Source organism: Gymnodraco acuticeps, unplaced genomic scaffold (genome assembly GCF_902827175.1).
Source record: "Gymnodraco acuticeps unplaced genomic scaffold, fGymAcu1.1, whole genome shotgun sequence".
In the NCBI taxonomy this organism is placed as follows: domain Eukaryota; kingdom Metazoa; phylum Chordata; class Actinopteri; order Perciformes; family Bathydraconidae; genus Gymnodraco; species Gymnodraco acuticeps.
This window is the reverse complement of record NW_022990702.1, coordinates 379,350-400,150: the sequence shown is the minus strand read 5'-3', so window position 1 is coordinate 400,150 and position 20,801 is coordinate 379,350. Positions and strand designations below refer to the sequence as shown.

Here is a 20,801-nt window from a genome sequence, read left to right as displayed (position 1 = left end):
AGCACAAATCAAGAAAATGCATCACTGTTAGGTACAGTAGCAGCACCATAATCATGCATAGGATGAAGTACCTCAAAAAATATTTTGAAGATGAAAATAAAGTAAGGAGTCGGTGGGAGAAGGAGATAAGAATTGTGCTGTAAAGAGGGAAAGAAAGGAAAGGTGAGAGCAGGCTGTTTGACAAAGATTCAGTCTGACTCCTGCCTACGTGATTTCCACCTTTTTGTGAAAGAGTGAAGGTGCATGTATGAAGGAAACTGTCCTTTGAAAGTTCAGTTTTAACAGGTTTTGGGGAAAGCGACATAATGGTTGCTTCACCCTGAGGGGAATAAAGACGATGGATGTAAAAGAAGAAGCTGCAGTGAAATGAAAAAGGAAGACATTTTGGTGGGCTGTCTACGTAGACAATTCAAAACAACAACATTACTTTTCCAAAGTTGTCAAGACCTTTTAGCTGATTAATTATTCAGATCCAGTGCTCACTGAGATGAGGTTAGGACTGTTCCCTATGCTGTAGCTCTACATGGCATCTGCTGAGTCAGGATTAATGTCATGTCACAGCATTTCTCTAAATGCCCCACATTCAGTTTTCAAACTAGAAATCATGAGACCTATTTGTGTTACGACGACTTGACCACATTATTAGAGCTGTAGGACACACTTAGGATGAGAAGCTACGCAGGTGTGGAGAAAATGGCTCTGTGGTTGCAGTTTAATAAAGCCAGACCCCGGAGGGAGAGAACAATCAAAACGTCATCATCACATTACAAAAGCAGCTGTTGTTACACAGCATGTTTCCTAATTACCACGGCTTGTTTTTACTCAGGCAAGCACACTTGCCTTTGTATATTGACTGACTGGATTCCCACTCGACCAAAAAGTCAAATATATAGAAATGAGATCAAATGAAAGTTAAATGTTTCTAAGTATAAGTGAAATAAATCCACAGAAGATAAATGAACCACGTTGCAGGAAAAGCCAACCGTGAATATCTTGATTCCCTGCTTCACCACTCACTGAGCGCGGGTATTTTAATCTCTCTTTATCTGTATTCTGGGGATTTATTTCATGTTGTGCTTGAAGCTAACTGATGAGTAGCTCTAAGTTTAGAATTAAATTGGGATCTCACAGCAGATTTGTATTGACCGGCCTCATGGATTCACACTGACTGGTTTCTGAAAGCACTTAGCTGGAATACAGAGCAGCTACAAACAGTCAGGATGCCTTCAACAGAACTATAGGTAAACAACGTTGAACTGAACTTCCTCTGACTGGGGGTCAACACATCACTCATCACTGCTTTAGGTTAACATGAAGATTAGGCAGGACACATAAGCTCCCAAATACAACACCTAAACAACTACACCTGCCACACATGAAAGGATAAGCTTCAAATGCAGCACATATCCATTGAGTTCCAATAAGTGGATAGGCTGTAAATGCATGTTTGTTGTGTTCCACATACAAAACTTCGCTTCACTTTCCATCAGTCAAGATCGCATTAAATCACTGTGCCGTTATCAGCCATTTAATTCAGTTAATGAAAGAATTGGAGGCTTTGTCGATGTGCTCTATGCTGTGGCTTTATCTAATTGCCTGCCAGTTGGCTAAATATTTATTATATGAGAATGGCCTTCGCTATTTAGAGAGAGCTTTAGAGCTTTAGTAAAGAGATTGCAAAATTATTGTATTTTGCTATATTAATAATATGTATATTATTTGGACCACTAACACTGAAATAAATTGAAATAAAAGAAAACACAAATAAGCTATGAATCTTAGAGGATATACTCAATGCATCGGTTGAGCATCTAAGATGTTGAAGTGCGGGGATATTTTAAAAATGTTCAGATCTAATATATGATTAAAAGACTACTAACAACTGATTAAAGTAAAGCTAAACACACAGCTGCATTAAGTCTGTCTAAAGTTAAATATATGAACTTACTCTTTGAGCCATGAGGGCATACTTATATTTATATGGTAGGGATACAACAACAAAAAAAGGTCAAATAAATTGTGTTATTTCCCATCTTATACATACTGTGTATTGCACATTTTCTCAGCTCTCTTGCTTCAACCCCTCCCATTCCAACAACAGAAAGGGGGCGTGGTGTCGGACTGTGATCAATTCAAGGACATCTCCGCAGCCATGACAACAATGGTGATGGCTGCAGCCCTCTGCAGTGTGCTGTTTTATGAATGGGCGCCAGCAGCAGCTGAGACGCTCAGCTGATCTAAGTCAGACACCTCGGGAACACACATTATAACACATGCACTCTAATATCTTATTTAAATTATTATAATAAATACTGTGGAGTTTCTCTAGATTCTAAGAGATGTGATTTATTGATTGATTACCATTAAGCAATACAATTAGGATAGAAGGATTATAAAGGTTAGGTATTGAGATAACATTTTTGATAGTTTCAAGTACTGGCAGAGTATTGTTTCCATCACAAATGTCTTTATCAACCATTGTTTTAACAAAATATAGGTTGCATTAGAAAACTAAGCATTAAATGTAAATACATGTATGTCACAGTTGTTCATGCAAACATGGTTAATAACAAAGTTCACTGTAAGAGACAAAATAAAAGACAGCTCACAATATAGATTAACACAGTCAGATGACTGAGGTGTTACAAACAGAAGTGGTTGCATAGAATACACAAAAGAAAACAAAACTCACTGAAATAAATTCTATGTCATACAATGGCTATACATACAACAGACGTGATTGAGGCTTTTCACAGTGAGATAAAAGAGCAGAAGAAAACATCTTGGTTAGTAGCTATGCATGGAGAATATGTCATTTACAATGTACAGTGACGTTCAGCCGTAATCCTTTCCTTGTTCCCACTCAAAGTGCATTGGACCTGCTTTGACAAAGTCTGCTCAGTGTCAGCTACAATCATACGTCATTCATGCCAAAACGTATCACTATCAAAGTGCATCTTGCTTTCCCTTTCTTGCACATATTTGTCCCTTTGTCATGTCTACAGTGCACATGTTTCCACCCATTAGAAATCACATTATTTCTCGACAAACTTGCATTCTTCCATCTTGCTTCATGTCTCTTAGTAACATTTTTAATAAGGCATTGCACGCCCATATTTGTGCACATGGGTTTCCGAAGTACTCATTTCATTCAGATACACTGCTCACATTTTGGTACCTATTTTAGGGAAATTCTGCAATACCTTTCTCACAACGTTCTTTTGAGACAAATTATTGCATTGATTGGTAGAACCAATATTACAAGCAGCCTTATTTTAACTTATATTTAATAAAGGTTTGATAATGAAATCTAATAATAAGTGTGCTTTGGGAATTTGGTTGGGCACATAATATATTATTTTCCAACTTCACAGACTTTTACCTCTCGCTTCCCTCAATACTGATTTCATAATGCTTCAAAATACACACAACATAGAATAGTAACAGGAAGACATTCAATATGAAACATTAACACATTTACATACATATTTAAATATCAGTGAGATTGGATGCAAAATGTTACGTTGACATTGAGGTGAAAATCTAATTAGACCAGAAGCCCTTCGTTTTCTTTATGGTAGGGATGCACCAATAACAACAGCAGTGTTGGAGTAACCAGCCTAAAACTGGACACTGCTATCTTACAGTTTCCAAACTTTTGGAAACTTTAACCAGAGAGTCACATGGGATGAAAAATGGAGAAAGGATCATATATTATTTTATGTCAAGTAATCTCAAACTAATTGACCGAGCAAATATTGTCAGGACTTGTTAAAACCCAATGTTAAAACCTAAAAAAGACAATCTGCTTTGGCAGTGATTAATTGGTATTGATGCATCTCAGTACCCACGTCAGACTGGATAGTTAATGCTTTCTGGTGTTGCACAGCATCAAGGCTTGAACAAAGTTTACACAGGCCAAAGCAGACAATATGCAAATACTGACTGATTAAAAAACATAGCACACAGTAAGCTCTGCCGTGGCCAGATCTTTATATCCACAGTGTATTGAAATATATAAAAAGCAGGTCTAGATGTGATAAAAGTAGAGAAAGCAAATATGAACTCAGTGCTGGCCACCTCTCACTTTGGCAAAACAATTCTAACAACAACAGGTATAGCTTCAGAAACCGTGTTGGATTTATAGACAAACAATACTGATGGAAACACAGTGGAACTGCTCCAAAAACTAAGTGGTTACAGGAAGAGTCTTTATCCCCATCCCAACATGATGGCCTCATTAAAGGAAAGCTTCCTTCTGATGCCAAGATGATGTAAACACAGGACACAGAAGTGTTGTTCAGATTAAAGTCAGAGCACTGGAATTAAAAACATCCCGTCTGTTGTTTCTCTTGCTGAACTGAAATCAAGTTTCTACACTAAAAACATAAATAACATCATACACCTCAAAATCAGCATGATGAATATTGACATTTTCAAATCAAAGTATATGACTATGACATATTATAGCCTGTTTGCCACAGAGTACATTATCAGAAATGGTCGGAAGAAAGTTTGGAAGATTACCCGATAAAAAAAAACCTATGACTGCTGTTGTATGGAGATATCAGACTGGTTGTTTAACATCAATCTATGCATATGGTTTGGAAATAAAGTAATTTGATTACAGTTTGCCATCTAAGGATGGAAATATCAGGCTCAGTTGGTTCAAAATATTTGGGGTTTAAGGAGCAGCTCTATTCTTGCACAGTGGGGAATGAGGATATTATCGAGTACCTTTAAAGCCCTGTAAATACAGTCATCCGTGAAATAGCTAATTTGTCTATAAACAACAGTGCTCTAAGAAAACAGAGTTACACAGTACGATAAAGAACATTAGAAATGATTACACATTGTGTTTTGATTCAGCAAATTTGCAATAAATTTGGAAAATAATTCCTGTGAAAATAACATCTGTTTTAAAAACGGTCTACCTGAAATAGAAGAGAAAAGGTCTGCTAGTAATGAGGTACATTTTACATTGCAACCATTGCTACTACATTTATTTTCTTTGGTGGTACAAAAACCACACTCAAGTTGTTAATTCTGATCACAATACAGCATGGGATAACTGCATTTCATCCTTTATAAACACAGCGTTTATGATTTGATGGAATATGTTTCATGATTTAATCATTAAATAAAACGTTTTCATAGTCTTGAACTTTGGTAAGGGTTTCTTGATTTTCAAATTTAGCAAAACAGTTATTCAGCAAAAATATAAAATGGGTTCAAAATGGGATAGATGCAAATGCTGCTGGTTTATGACTAAGTATGGTGTCCCTGGATCGAAAGCCTGGACACAGACTGATTCCCAAAGGGCCTTATTTAAAATGTAATCTAATGCTTTCAAGCCTGATGAAGAGAATACTGTACAATATTCAATGCACAACTTCCCAAATCATGGCTTAAAATAAGGCATTTTTCCATGGCATGACAGTGGGAAATCATACATTGAATGTTTTAATAAAACAACCTGCCACTTCTTTCAGTCTGTCAAGTAAGACAATGTGGGTGTGTTTCTCCCAGCCTGCAGGAGAATGCTGGATGAATATGCACTAGGTTATCTTGGCATCCATATCAGCCAAGATGCCATGCTTTCTGCTTCCCATCAAGCCAATATGAATGCACGCACGCACGCAAGCATGCAAAGCAAACTAATTCAAACAGCTCCGTGCCCCCAACCATTTAACAGCTTCACCTAACAGGGACTGTGATGCCTATAGTCGGCATTGCCTGGCACGTTTTTCCGTGGCACGTGTTTCTATATTACATAACGTGAACATGCCCTCCCAAAGGGCACCAAGCTGTAAAGAGAGCCCTGACATCAAGGCAAATGATCAAAGAGCATCCCTAACCAGGCACCTATCAAAGGCTTATGCTGTAGTATTCGCCACTCGATCTGTTAACGCAGCGGGACAAATATTTGAATTATTGTGGTAGAATTTTGAGTGTCACAGCGATGGTCGCAGCATGTAGCTGGCAATGGCAGAAAAAAAAAACATTTAAAAAAAGCCACAGTCATACTTAAGGTTTCCAGGGATCAGTTACGCGCAAATTACGCACGCAGTGTGCCACTTAAGACGACAAAGCTCAAATAAAATGAATCCATCCATTCTCCCATTCTCGCGGCGGGGACATCTTGAGTCGGTGACGCCTCACTTTGTAGTTGATCCCATTATTATTGTCCCAGAACTCTTGCCCTCCGACGCAATATTTAATTGCAAACTGAAACGTGCCTCCGTTGTCAAGGTAAGTAGGCATGACGATCTTGAAACGGAACTTATCGGTGTCACCGTTGGTTGAGTTTGGTACGTAGGAAGCCAGGCTGTCCATACATGTTATCCAGTTGTTAAGGGAATACCGCAAATAGACGCTCTTTTCAAAAGCCATGTTTAACACGCGCACAACCCCGGAAAGGTTGTATTCATCTGCCTCCACTGTCTCTAACAAGACTTTCACCTCCCTCACTCTCAGCTCAAACTCAGGTAGTGTGCCTGGGTTGGTGAATTGCAACTCCATGAATACAGGCTGTGCAGGAGTACGTGGGAACGTTGTGTCCAAATGAGTAAGGTGCAGGTGTCCTTTGGGTAATTTGGCCAAAATGCGCTCAGGCACATTTGGCTCATCTGTATCATTGAAATGCTTGACTGAAATGAGCTCCAAGCCCAGGGAGTCGGCGAACCGAACCCTTTTCTGACTGGTTGGACTCCTGCTGCGGGAGATCTCTAACTTTGCCCTCTCTGTGGGTGTGGGCAGAGACTTGCATCTCCGACGCAGATTTGGACTCTGTGGAGGCTTCAGGCAGATCTCTCTTCCCCGGGGTCTCTCTTCCACCACGGGGCTATCGGTAGGTTCACAGTTATCGTTGATCATGTCAAAATCTTCCCCATCATCAAGCCTCGGGTTTGCCGCTGCCAGGCTTCCGAACAGTCCGGCTATGCAGCTGTAGTTCCTGGGAAGGCAGTTCTTTGGGGGCAGCATGACCACGACAGGATGCAGAGAGTCCGCTTCCATAAAACACAGCAGATTATGCACTGCAGATCCGAAGTGGTCGTGATGAAAAAGACTGGCGTGGAGGGATGGAGCTCTCGCGGATAGGTGCTCCGGCTGCGTCAGAGGTCGACACTGTGCTGCTCTGGACCAATAAACCAAGCCGTGGCTATGCGTGCACCAACAAAGTGCGACTCTAACTCAGATCTTGTATTTTAAGGTTGTGAATAATATATGCCATCGCTTGGTATGCATTGAAAATAAAGAATACAAAAAAAGAGAATACTTTCCCATCGGCAGCGTCCCTCACATCATGTGGGGTTCTCTCTCAAGTGACGTGAGCCTGGGTGACGTCTATTGCTCTACGTGCAGAAGTGAACGTTGCAATTTACCAATATGGTTTCCTCCTTCACAAGCCAGTAACTTCCTTCTTTTCAAATTGTAACACGACTACACGAGAGACCCAAATGCTGACAGAAAATACAAAAATAACTGTCTTTTATCACATTTTATTGAATGTTGGCATGTTCTGTGTGAGGACGGTTCGGCTCATTCATAATAATAATTAATCACATTTATCATGAGCAGCCTCCTAACATAAGTCTCCGTTTTCTTATGTTTTACTATAATATATATTGTACTGTATAACAGTGTAACTGAATATTTTTGGCTTACCAGGGAAGTAATAATTGATCTGAAAGGGGAGCGGAGCCCTCCCCTTTTCTCTACGTCACATCTCCCCCGTGCTGCCTCTACGGGTTGCTATGACGACGTCGTTGCAGCTCGTCTGTAATGGCATTCAGAGTCTCTGCACTTGTGTTTGGGAAAACTCTGTGGACCGGAAAGACAGATCACCACGATAGTTATCTGTGAATGCTGCTTTCTGCTATGGGAATACTTATACAAATCCGTTTAATGCGTTTAATGGGACTACAGATGTCTTCCTTTTGGTGAGTGAAGTTTAAAACAAAATAAGTATAAGTGTAACATCTAAATGTAGCCTGAGCCAGCTCTGTTATTCCTGTATCTTTTTTTCTCTCTGTCTAGATTTCACCATGAAGCACATGAGTTAACTACATAATGTCGACTTTAAATGAAGTGGATACCTCATCTGTGAATGGATCAGACAAGGAGCTTTCAACACAGGGGGAGGCAGTGGGGGAGCAGACACCACAAAGGAGACATGCTGATGCACTTCTAGATTTGAGTGAGGAGGTCTTCATGAACGAACTGGAGCCCCATGAGTATCATTGTTACCCTGGTTGGGAAGAAGCTGTACGTATCTTATTACTGCAAACCTTTTTCTACTGCCTGCCTTAATCTGATTTTGTGAATTATATTACAGTGTATGTTGATCATGAGTAAGTGTTTTCTAACACAGAAGTCAACATGATGTTAAAATCAGAATAACTATTGTATAAACGTTTACTTTTAAATGTCTAAATAATTCTATTTCCACATGTTGATGTTCAAAATTAAGAGACTATTCCAAATTGTTCTTAAATCGAAATCTCTATGGTAGCCATTCCATTCCAGTGTCTGTTGATTTTCAACACAAAGAAATGTTGTCAGTAGTATAATTTCCACTACCTTACTTTTAAATTTGACTTCGCAATCTTTGTGGGTTTTCAGTTTAAACATATCACAACTGTTGTTTTTATATTAACATATTATATATCTGATTTGACAACAGGTTCATGGTTGGGCCAGAGTTGCTCCACTGAGCTGCATACTTTTGAATCAGAAGATATACAAGAAACCGAAGCCTAAGGAGGCTGAGACCCTGACCCCCTTGCATGTTGACCCAACAATCCCTAAAGCAGACAGCTCAGCCAGCATTGCAGAGCAACACTGTGAGTCTGAAGAGGGCCTGCATGACAGCTTTAAGAAGGCCGTGTCACTAAAGCAGCCGACGGAATACTGGATTAACCCTGCTGCTGCAGCTCTGCAGAAAGACGCCTCAGATTGGCCTGTCCCCAGTGCAATGCAAGGCCCCATGTCTAATTTATTACACAAAGAGAAGACAGAAAAGGAAGGGATGCTCAGAGAGACCCTGCAGCATCACCATCTACCCTCCAGATACTCAGAGAACAAGCACACTAAGCCTCAAGGACACAGACATAGGCCAAACAACATGGTGGTTCCCATTAAAAACTTCACATTTTTACCACCAATTACATCACAACATCAGAATCCTCTAAAAGTCATAGGCCAGCCCTGCAGTGGAAGGAAGGCTCCAGAAGGAGAAATCCCGGAAGAAAACGTAACGATGTTTGATAAGAAAAGTGGATCAAGAGTGGACCGTATTGCTAAGCCTGAGCTTCCTGCTAACTCTGCAGCACTGACCACCAAGTACCGGACATGTCAGCAAAAACCCCACTTGTTCTCTTCTGTGAGTGTCTCTGTCCCCAGGAGGTATCAAGTACCAGTGTCTTCCAAACCTGACACAGTGCACGGCACCAGCTACTCAATGGGAAAGAGCCTCACTCAGGCCCTCCACCCTGGCACTGCAGGCGCACAAGCCCATATGCACACCGGCAAGACTGTGTGTATGTAATGTGCAACTCAGGATTAATCAAGTAAAAACCGATTTGATCTAACGTGTATCATGTCTTAGCCTCACCACCACATACAATGTTAACATCAACAATTGGTATGAGACATACAACTGCAGATAGTACAACATACTATCAACACTGATGAGTGTCAAGTTAACATTTACATGTTAGGCTTTTTAATTGCTTTAGACCTTTATTTTGTCATGAACAAATCCCACAAGTGCTCATTAAGCTGTTCTAGTTACCTAGCAACTGTGTAACTACCCATGGATGTATAGTAACTACCTCATAAGAAACATGGCTGTGCGTCTGCTTCACACTTTCTACTATTTAAACCTCCGCCACATAGGTCAAAACGTCAAAACTAGAGATAAAGATATAACCTGTTGCCAAACTGCATGTGCTCTATCAAATGTAATTGTAGACAACTTTAGTTGTATATCAGCCAGTGTGTTAGGCTTCCTGGTAATTGTGGATGGAATCTGGGTTATGTAAATGTAATACAAGGGTTATCAGTGCTGCACTATATGCTGGGATCATACTGTACTGTATGTTATGTTGGTCTCCAAAGGACAGCCAATTACTGCCACATGATTTACAACTGGGATGATCCTGTTACTTTGTTTTTTTTACTACCCCTTTGTATAGCTGCCCTGTTAAATACAAAATTATCCACGATCCGCTTGTGGTATTTATATAAACAAAAGACCAGCGGTGTAACTTACTAGACCACACTCTTGTCTTACCTGAATGTGCATGCAAAATAAAATGGTTACTCCAAACATTTGAAAGGAGTTGCGATATCCAGCACAAGCCAGAACTCAAGAGGAAACTGCATCACGGAGAAAAGATAAAAGACATTTCAGTTAAGTATAGGGAAACTTGTCAAATGTTTCTTTTGTTTCACTTAAAAAAGGAGAACATTTCGATAAGCAAGCCGAGTGATATGTGTGTGTGAGAAACCTTTGTACTGATCCTGGTTGAGTGCAATGTTTTTTCTTCTTCCACTTTTGTCCTATAAAAAAGTCATAAGTAGCACAACGTACACTTTCCAGCCGTTTATTTAGAACATCTGTAGTGTAGCATCAACAATGAATCAAGGCAACCATTAGCACTACACATATAGGCAACATAAACGTCAATTCCGCTTAGACAAATATTTTGTGCTGGGAAAATATCTGCATGCAGAGAAAAAAATAAAGCACTGTAACAGACACTTGAGACTGACAAGGCTTCAACAGAGATCTGTATTAAAGCAAGGCATTCCCCTGTGCCACTAAACCAGCAGGGAGCAGCTGTAATGCTGTATTTGCATTCAGGAACCACGAACAAGAAGTATTTAACTCAATACAAGAAATATTGAAATGTAGCATAGGGTACAAATCGTTATTAACACAGGGAAATGATCCTTGAACCGTTTGGTGTGTGCAAAAAATAGAGCATGTTTACCTTGGGCAGTGTATGTTCTGTACATTCTTCAGTTGAAATCTAACAAAGCATTACCAACCCTTCCAAAAAGGAGTCAAATGGTCTTGAACAAATGATGTTAAATTAAATGCTGCATTATTTTCAAGTGACAAACCATAAATCTTTCCATTGAAACCATGGAGAAAGACTGGGGACAGTCCGATATTTCATGCAAACAGGATGAAAATACCAACATAGAATAGGTTAAACATGCAAAGGAACAGAATGAAAGGATTATGACACGTTTTGAGTTGGATACTTTTCCAAAACAAGTAGCATTAATAATAAATGACTTTGAAGCAGCAAATCGTATGTAACAGAACTAAAGTTAGTACTTGGGTTAAGGCACCAACATAACAAAATGAACAAATAATCAAGGCCTATAGCATGTTTCCTATGTACAACACAGTCTGGTGCCTGTGTTTAGTGAGGTAACTTAGTGCAACAATACAATAAAATCAAAACATTCAGAATAATAGAAACAAATAGCAATCCATTAAAATACTGTTCTGATTGTTAAGGGTTGAAAATCTGATGGAATATATTCAACAAGGTTATTTCCAGTGAAAATCAGGTTGTGGATACACACAATAGCTCTGAGCTAATCCTTGCTCTAATCCCCTATGTGTTTCTGTACAGTAACACAGCACTGCTACTGTATACTCTTACAGCTAGCTAATGAATAAGTCAAAGACACCGACAGCTTAGTCTGCTTACTGATTTGAACAGACTGCTTAGCTATAGAGGCCCATACACACCAAAGTGTTTACACAACATCAAACTTCACAATCACATTTCAATGAAAAGTGTGCAACAATAAGACAAACAATTACTTTTCACTTGTGCCACATCTGCATGAGTAATGGTGTGTTTCAGAGATGCCTCTTAACAGCTTTTAGCGATGCTTTGTTCACTGTTAAAGGTTTAATGGGGTTTGGTTTTGGAAAACATAAAGCTAGTCAAGTTTTCCACTGGCTGTAAAGCTCACAGGATGTTATTCAGATGTTATAGTCTTGCTGCCACTAATGAACCACAAGGGAGCAAGCTGAGAATAGATATATGATGTTACTGTGCTGACCAAGTAAAGGCTTCATGCGCATTTCAAAACATGTACGTAACTCAATGCAAAATGTTGTTTGCTGTACAGCTGAGATGAAATTGTTTTCATGCAGTAAATGCACATCAGAATGCGGTCATAACCTTTGTATACGCCAGTTTTCTTGACAGTCACCCACAGCTAAAGATGTTATCCCTTTTTAGTGCAGATCTAACATTGGTCTTACTTGCCATTTAAAAATGACAGATTTCACCAGAGTGAAAATCAGATTGGTTATACACTGAAACATAGAAGTCAACTGGCATTTAAGAGAAGACACAAACAATATGTTACTTAATGTGCAAATAAATATGTAAACGGTCAGAGGAGCTATCAAATCATGCCCATTGAGCTAATAAAGTGCAGGAGAGCTGTGAGGATGTACACCTGGAAAGGCTCTGGACAAGATGTCTACAGTGGAATGTTCAAAGACATTTTCGGAGACTGCTAACTGCTAGGACTGATTCCTCTCACAGGAACAGAACGGCATGAGAGACCTGTACTGCAGGAGCAGCTTCACTAAGAGGGCTTCAGCTGTTGGGTTTCTCCGGGTTCTGCAGGAGAGCACAGAGCTCCTCACATGTCTGGGTTTCCACGGAGCTGAAATGAGACTCCATATTCCACGCCAGGTCTGCTGACAAGAAGTCATCCATGACGGTTTGTGTTTCGTTGCTAGTTAGGAAGAGGTTTCCCAGGCTGTCTGACTGGCTGGTCACAGTCTGAGTCTCTGTGCTGTTCAGCAGCCGGGCCTGCTCACCCTGACTCAGAGGAGTCGGAGCAGAGAGACCTGTTGCAAATGACGGGATATCTGTCTGTGTTTCTGTATCTGAAGACTCAGTGCTCATGGAAAAGCTTGAATGTCGTAAGATGCCGCTCAGGGGCATGTGGCTTCCGGCGTTCAACAGGAAATTGAGGTCAGTCTGAGTTTGAGTATCAAATAGCTCCAGGTCACTGGCCTGGGTCCGACTTGGTCCCTCACTTTGGTCCAGCTCATCCATCAGGAGGAAGTCAGTCTGGGTCTGGATGTCCAGAGACTCCAGAGGCATGTCCCCACCCAGTCCTCCCAGCTCACTCTCCTCTGTCTGGGTCTGGATGTGCACAGCATTAAGAAACTCTTCAAAGTCAAAGTCAATGCCAGTGTGTTGCTCCTGAACAGATCCCAGACCTGCTCCACAGCCTGCAGAGGCCACTGAGAGCACCTGGTGGCCTGACATGCTGTCTGACAGAATATTTTCTAGGTCATTTAACAAGGTCATTGTTTGGGTCTGGTTATCTGCCATGTTGTTTGAGTTGAGCTCATCAGTCTGCACCCCGAAACACATACCACCTCCCGCAGCATTGAGTGTGTCGTCCATCTCCAGAGCGGTCTGAGTGGAGACGCTGTCGAATAGGTCGGAGCACAGGATGGCCTGGTCCTGCACCTTCTCCTCTGGCTGTGGCACAAAAACATATGTCTGCGTCTGCCTTGTTTTGTATGGGGGCAGAAAGGAGGAGGAGCAGGGAATTTGACTCGTGCACTGGCTATCTGTCTGAGCCGCAATAGAAGAAGTGGCTCTGGCTCGGGGGGGGAATGTCTGTGTTTCAACGCTGACTGGCAGGAGGACTTGGGCACTCACGCTGATGTCTGTTTGGGAGCATGACGACACCGAGGACTCACCCACAGAGCACAATGCCAGGCCCTCACCAACCCCTACTCCTGTTGGCATTTTCGACAAATATGACTTGTCCGTCTGAATGTTGGTGGAGGTGCTTCTTCCTCGATGTCCTGCCAGGCTAGCCGAGTCATCTGCAAGGTCCAGACTGACCTGTATCCCTGTGCTGATGGGCCCAAGGATGGAGCGGGACGTAGGCATGCTATTTTTGAAACACAGACTCTTTGTATCAATTTGGGGATGTGACAGAAGGTGAAGGGTGCGGACGGAGCCATGGCTGTCCACTGCCAGCATGACAGACCTCAGAGTCCCCCCTTCTGCAGATGGAAGGAGGACAGGCAGGTGGGCCAGGTGCATCACAGGAACACTGACCAGCGCCATCTTGGGCTTTGGGAGGAGCATCTTCTGGAGGCTCTTACGGGGGTTTGAGCTCTGATTCCCAGAGTCCTGGATATGGATGGTTGTGTGAGAAGAAAGAGCAGTGTCTGTCAGCTCTTGACTCACTGACATGATCCTACAGGTCGACTCGTTTATCTTTACCTTTTCAGAGCCACCTAACAGTTTCTCCATCTTTCGCTTTTTTACTGGAGGAATTCTGTAAAGCAGGACAATAGAAGAGAGAAAGCGAGCCAAATTAATATTTAGCCATATCTATTTGAATGGTTTCAATATAAATCAGTCTGAGCCATGCAGGTACATGCCTGTGTTCTGTAGGGATCTCGTGTCCTGTCCTGTAGATGTGGGAGAGGAGAGCAGCTCGGCTAGCATAGGGGCAGCCACAGGTACAGTGGTAGGTCTTCCCACAGTCTTCTATGTGCCTCTTGAGGTCCCACTCAGTGCTGTAGCCGTTGTTGCATTTAAAACACTTGTGTTTCTTCTCTGCATGCATCTTCATGAAGTGCTACAATGAAACAGATACATGAGCAAGAAATTCATTGCATACAATTGTTTTGCTTTTTTTAAACAAAAATGTCCCAATTTGGGATCAATAAAGTACCTCTTATCTTATTGTTTAATCTTAAAGGTGACTTGATTTGAACAGTAAGTAACAGTTGGTCTCAACAATGTGCGATTGGTTAAATATCTAAGAGGATATGAGGTACGCTGATAAATAATGCTAACAGCTTGTTGTTGTTGATCAACACATGGCAGTAGAAAAGTATTTGGGTATGGGTATTTATTTATATATATATATATATATATATATATACTTTAGCAGTACTAATTTGATCCTGTAAAATGTACATGTGTAACATTTTTGGTACCGATCAGTGAAACAATTATACAGATATTTTACTAAGTAGTTATACCAGTGTGAAAAAAAGCGTAGAATGTGTTACTGGCATGGTTACTGGTTTAAATCCTGCATTTAAAATGTTACTCAAGTATGAGAACAAAAGTGTCATCAAAATATAATTCAATTACCGGAAGGAAGAGTACTCATTAAGCAGAATACTCTATTTCAGTATTATATATATATATATATATTTCTATATTACAATTGTAGATGCAATTACTATCCCTTAATTGTTGAAAGCTGTAAAGCTTATTTAATGTTGTACTGCAGGGTAGCTTAATAAGATAAAGTAATAATATGATTAGAATTAGAATTAGCAAAGTTACTAAGGCTGTCAGACTAATGTAGTCGAGTTTACACTATTTCTCTCAGACATCATATAAAGTAGAAGTAGTAAGTAACATAAGTGCTTCAGTTAATGTACTTAATATTAGTTTCTTTGTTATGACCGCTGGTACCAAGTGAAACATTGGGAGCTATTACCTCATAACTGAAACCTCATCATTTTTGCTATATTACTTGCATGGACAGGATAACAGATCCTTGGAGAGGCTTACTTGTTTCACCAGGGAGAACTGGGAGAAGGGTCTGTTCGGCCCCCTGGGACAACCCTCAATTGGACAGCAGTAGAGCTTCTGAGAGCCCTTCATGTCTTTTCTGACCGTAGGATTGATAAGACCATCCTGAGGGTGACAAAGTCGGTGAAAGACAAAAGAGAGAGGAAAGTCAGAATTTTTTTTGGATGTTTATATCATGCTCTTAATCATCATGGCTTACAGTGAGCATTGCACAACTCAATGAATTATGTGATTACCATAAATACAATCAACCATCAAATAGCACTAAAATGCTTATGTGTTATTCTAAGGGTTGAGCAAAGTTTTAAGATGGCAACCTAACAAGTTTACTGTTAAAGACCTTTAAGATTTTAGCAGATAAACTTAGGTTTTACTTGAACTACAATATATCTTACATTAACTGATTTGAAAGGCACACAACACCAACTGTATACCTCAAATTCTACAATGTTGTCTTTATGTACTCAATTTTAATTCATCTTAAAATGGATTGTGATTAAAAGTGATGGTTGCAAATGTGTTTCTTCCCTTCCTCAGTGTAGCTAAATATGCTATGTGCTTTATCATAACCTTTTGAAGAAATCTAGGTTCTGCTTTACATAACTGACAAAGAAACTAATGAGCTTGGCAGTATGGGATGTAACTGATTCCTGTCCCAAGGCAGATGTTACCATATTGTACATCATTGTAGAAAAGACAAGCAAATCTTACTCATTACAGAGAAAAGCACCAACACTGATTATAAATTGCATGGGGGAATCAGACAAAACCCATCACGCGATCAAACACTGCCGCCTTCCAGTGGTCAAGGTGACCTCGATCTGCTTTAACACTGAAGGGAACAGAACAGCTAAAGCTGTCACCATTTTGTTTGTCATAAGGAGTTAGTATAAACAGATGTTGTGTTCAGGTTGTGTTTAGTTGACTTCCTCTACATCATCTGGTCATATAGGCTTACGCCTGAGTAGCTGGATGTGGTCTAAAACTGGTTGAAATGCACTGCTCTGATACGAAGGGGTCAACACACAGCCATTTATGTGGCTATAGCCTTGGTCCTTTCTTATTTCTGGGAGACATTTTAATATGGTGGTAAGTCAGAGTAATAGTGTAATTCTGCTTCTCCTTGCTGCCAAAGTAGGTGATATAGATGAAAAGGCCAATAGCCAAGCACGATGCGGGCACATTAAACTTAGGAAAGGTATCCAAACTGGGCTGAGTGAATGAGTTGGTATGAAATGTATTAGTGTTCATGGCCAGTAAGAACTAGGAGTAATGATCAGATAATATACATTACTTCTGTCTTGTGATGCAGTAGAGCAGGGGTGGGGAACCTCCGGGCCCTCGGAGGATGTTGAAAAAATTGAAATGGCCCTTGAGAGGAAAAAGGTTCCCCACCCCTGCAGTAGAGCTACAGATAGTACCTCAAATGTTTTGTCAAAAACACAAATCAGGCATTTAAAAAAACACACTTTTTCAGCTTGGCAAGAGTAACTACTTCTGAGATCTAATTCAAACGATCATATTCACCTACAAAGGGCTTAGTCTAATTCAGGACAAAATGTAGCCTTTTCCAGCAAAGAACTTCATTCATGGAGGGGAAACAGTGAATGACTGCCTCCCACGAAAAGCCATGGTCAGTGAGGACAAAAGGGCCAGGGTCAAAAGTAGACTTTGGTCAAAATGCATCGACTTCCTCCCCTTGGATGTCAGTGGACCTATCATGCTATATTTGAAACATATATTGTAGGGCCATACCTATATAAAGTATATAAATATTTTTTTTTGTTTCAAAATACCAAACAGATGCTGCATTTTAGCCATGCCTCATTTCGCTCTTTCCAGCCCTGTTTTTGCAGGGGGCTGATTCTGTGAGCTGCAACTGACCACGCCCCCCTGCAGGAGAGAGGAGTTGGCAGTTACATTGGCATTAGGGCCAGTAGCGTGGCGTGGGAAAAAAATTAGGGGAAGCCAATAATACGTCCTTTCTTTTGGGTCGGGGGGGTGTGGTGGTCAATGTAATAACGTAACCAGATGAGTGATTACAGCACCCGGTATCATTTTACACACATTTGTATCAGATGCCGGACTTACACACGCCTGTGTTATCTAACCGACAGGTCCGCACGCACTCTCCAGCCGAAACTCTAATAAGCATTCATTCACAAACTAAATCAGGAGACCTTTAACGTTTTACGTCCGATTCGCTCCTTTTTTCCTCGCTGTACACAGCTCCAGTTTGGGCATCGGCCTGTCATCAGATTGTATTTGTTGCTGCTGTAGCGGAAGTTCAGTACAATTATTTTTGATGAAATACTCCAAATCTCCACAATTGCACTTGCTTCAGTTGCTTGCTACTTTCTAACGGCGGTGAGAGTGATGCAGTGACGCTATCTATCTTCCATCGATTAGATTTATGATTCGAAAATTATAAAAGTAGGGTAGACATGTGGATATTATCCGACTGAACAAAACTTGCATTTATCTAACAGGTTCGTTTTCCACTGACCTTATTTCGAGCTATTTTCCTAAATCCTATGGAGAAATCCCGTTGCTTTTTTGTCGAGGGAAACCGAGCGCAGCTTACTTCCGGGTTTTAGGATGCGTCACTGCAACACTAAATTGATGCGATTTGATTGGATTGTGAGGCAAGGGAAGCCAGCCGCCTCTGGCTTCCCTTGGCATGGCCCTGACCAATCACAGGTTGGCAGGGGCATGACGTGAGCCTCATCTGATTGGCCAATCCCTCAATTTTTTTTCACCAAGGGAAGCCAATTTCGGCTGGCCTCCTCTCGCAACAGTGAGTGCAATCTACTGTTTCATCATAACATCTAGAGGGGCGCTGTTTGTTTCACTCTTTGTAAAATACTCAATGAGAATGGGGGAAAGACGGGCCGGCAGCAACACACAGCAAAGGAGAATTATCGAAACAAAACAAAGGGTTTTTATTTATTTATTTAAATTATAACTACAATCCAAAAAAACAGGGGAAGCCTGGCTTCCCTTGGCCTCCGGGAGAAAACGCCACTGATTAGGGCAGGGATATCTAGATACTTTCCAAGGTTTGACATAATGAATTGTGCACTTTTAAACCAAGCAACAATGTTTTCAAATCTGTAATCAAAAAGCTCCTCAAAAACGCTATGGAAGCAGTTCCTGCCATTGCTACGTTAGTTCAAACAGTAACAACGGACTATTTTTCTCAATACATACAACTATTTTTTAAATCAATAAAATCATTTTCTAAATCCAAAAAAGCATTTCAATTAATATTGGGAGTCATGTCGTTACTTTGTTGAGAATGTGGCAATGTAATAAGCGGGATAATGTGCAGCAACGCAGTCATTATGGGGAAAAGAACACCGACAGGCTGATCAGGAGGCCGACGCGAAGCGGAGGGATCTAGATCGGCATGAAGGTGTTCTTTTCCCCATAATGACCGCGTCGCTGCACATTATGCCTTACATATGATAATATAGAGTCATTATTCATTTGTTTTAAAGAACGAGGTGCAAACGCTTGCCTCTGGGAGGGAGAAAAAGAGCCACAGCGGAGAATAAACAGAAGGGCAACAATGCAAGGGAAGTCTTCTTCGCTGCTTTTGTTGCAGACTACAGCGCCATTTACAGGCCTGGCATATATGTAATACAGCGTCTCCAGCGCTTTCGAGCAGCAATGGCCGGCGTGGCCCAACCTCTCATTCCCTGATAAGTGGAGAATTGACCAATAGCCGTAGCGCCACCGTCCTGACGTCAGAACAGTGTTCAAATCTGGATCAGATCCGTTGCAGCACCTTTTTTAGAGATTTGGGTATGGAGGAAAATAGAGAGGGTTGTGTTTTCTGACACTTGGTGAGTTCCCTGGAACACCGGGGACACATATTCATGTATAAAATACGTACAAAAGTGCATTTTGCATGATAGGTCCCCTTTAAGTATTGGAAGTAGAATGTATACTGTCCTGTGATCATATTTTGAAATGTAAAGAGACTCCCTAAAGAGATTTCCCTTTACACCCTATCGTTAGCCAAACCAATAATATCCTCCCCAAAACTACAAACAGTCCATTAGTTGAAGGTGTTAAGCTGTAATCTTAGCGGTATAAAACATGTTGATACGGTAAATTCAGCACCAACCATGACACGCGACCATAATCATTAATTGATGACATACGTTAGCTACTTACCATGAAGCTAGCTCCCTAAATGCAACTGTCATGGAGATTCACTCACATAGGAATACGTCAACATTTACCAAACGTTTAACCATGGCTTCGTGTTCAAGAAGCATCACTATCGTCAGTTTAAATTTACTTGTTGTGGATGACTTGCGTTTTCCTGTTTGTTGACAGCGTTTTCACGAGAATGAGTTAGCTAAGCTAGCATTGCCGTTAAGCGAAAGGCTAACGTTAAGCACTAACCAGGTTTAGTTAAGGGTTTACCTTTATCCTGTGTGACTTAACAAGATGCATGTTCAATGCAGGTGTGTTGGGGAGAATCTTGCCACATCCTTCCACGGTGCAGAGGATGTTCGTCCTCACTTCTTTGGTCAGCTCCGTGATGGTAGGTTTAATTATTTCCCGTGACTGCGACAGAGACTCTTCATGGCATCTCGGACTGTCTTTAGTGGCGTTACCTCTGTTATTCGCCCTGCTCGTCGCAGAAGCAGCCATGTTTCTATGTTGACAGTCCGTTTGTTTTCTGCTGAGACCTCCAGCAGCAGCATTTAATTAACATTGGCATTTCTTCCCTCAGCTTTGCCTGAAAGGCTGCAACACTCCACTATTAGCACGACTGAACCAGCTGATCTTACGTCACAACCGGTTTTAATTACGTGCTTCCGTTTTACAAGAAACAAGTAAACCATCAAACTAAAGTTTTCTAATGTGGCTGACTCCTTTAATATGTTTATGACTAATGCACTGTAGTATTGATGTACCTTACACGCTATATTTGAAGCACTAAAACTGCATTTCTTCAAGAAGCTGTAACTCATTTTTCAACCAAAACTGTTGGTATAATATAGTTTGATCTCACACAGACATTTTCTAGAAATTGTTTAAATCAAACCGACTTTTGTAGGTTGTAGCTGATAGCAAAAAAATAAATAAATAGAATCCAGTTTAGCAATTCCATAGCCTAGCTCTACAGAGGAACCAAAGAGA

The 20,801-nt window shown here is 40.9% G+C and overlaps 3 protein-coding genes across 4 annotated transcripts; 1 reads left to right on the top strand and 2 right to left on the bottom strand.

The window, feature by feature from the left end:
* Nucleotides 1–2,326: 2,326 nt before the first annotated feature.
* Nucleotides 2,327–7,311, bottom strand: LOC117556270 (protein phosphatase 1 regulatory subunit 3E). The gene has a single exon (XM_034231573.1). The coding sequence runs from the start codon at nt 7,015–7,017 to the stop codon at nt 6,094–6,096; it is 924 nt and encodes a 307-aa protein (XP_034087464.1). The 5' UTR covers nt 7,018–7,311; the 3' UTR covers nt 2,327–6,093.
* On the top strand, nt 7,078–10,338 carry LOC117556268 (uncharacterized protein C16orf46 homolog). The gene is made up of 4 exons (XM_034231569.1): nt 7,078–7,181; nt 7,672–7,943; nt 8,041–8,268; nt 8,687–10,338. Exons 3-4 carry the CDS (start codon nt 8,074–8,076, stop codon nt 9,548–9,550), a joined length of 1,059 nt encoding a protein of 352 aa, XP_034087460.1. The 5' UTR covers nt 7,078–7,181; nt 7,672–7,943; nt 8,041–8,073; the 3' UTR covers nt 9,551–10,338.
* Nucleotides 10,339–10,596: 258 nt separating this feature from the next.
* Nucleotides 10,597–20,560, bottom strand: atmin (ATM interactor). 2 transcript variants are annotated; one of them, XM_034231568.1, is made up of 5 exons: nt 20,079–20,560; nt 15,621–15,746; nt 14,468–14,667; nt 14,307–14,361; nt 10,597–14,213 (listed from the first exon to the last, which is right to left on the bottom strand). In XM_034231568.1, the coding sequence occupies exons 1-5, from the start codon at nt 20,307–20,309 to the stop codon at nt 12,645–12,647; spliced, it is 2,181 nt and encodes a 726-aa protein (XP_034087459.1). In that variant the 5' UTR covers nt 20,310–20,560; the 3' UTR covers nt 10,597–12,644. The 2 variants fall into 2 exon arrangements, with proteins under 2 accessions (XP_034087459.1, XP_034087458.1); XM_034231567.1 differs by having other exon boundaries at nt 10,597–14,361.
* Between the last annotated feature and the right edge of the window lie 241 nt (nt 20,561–20,801).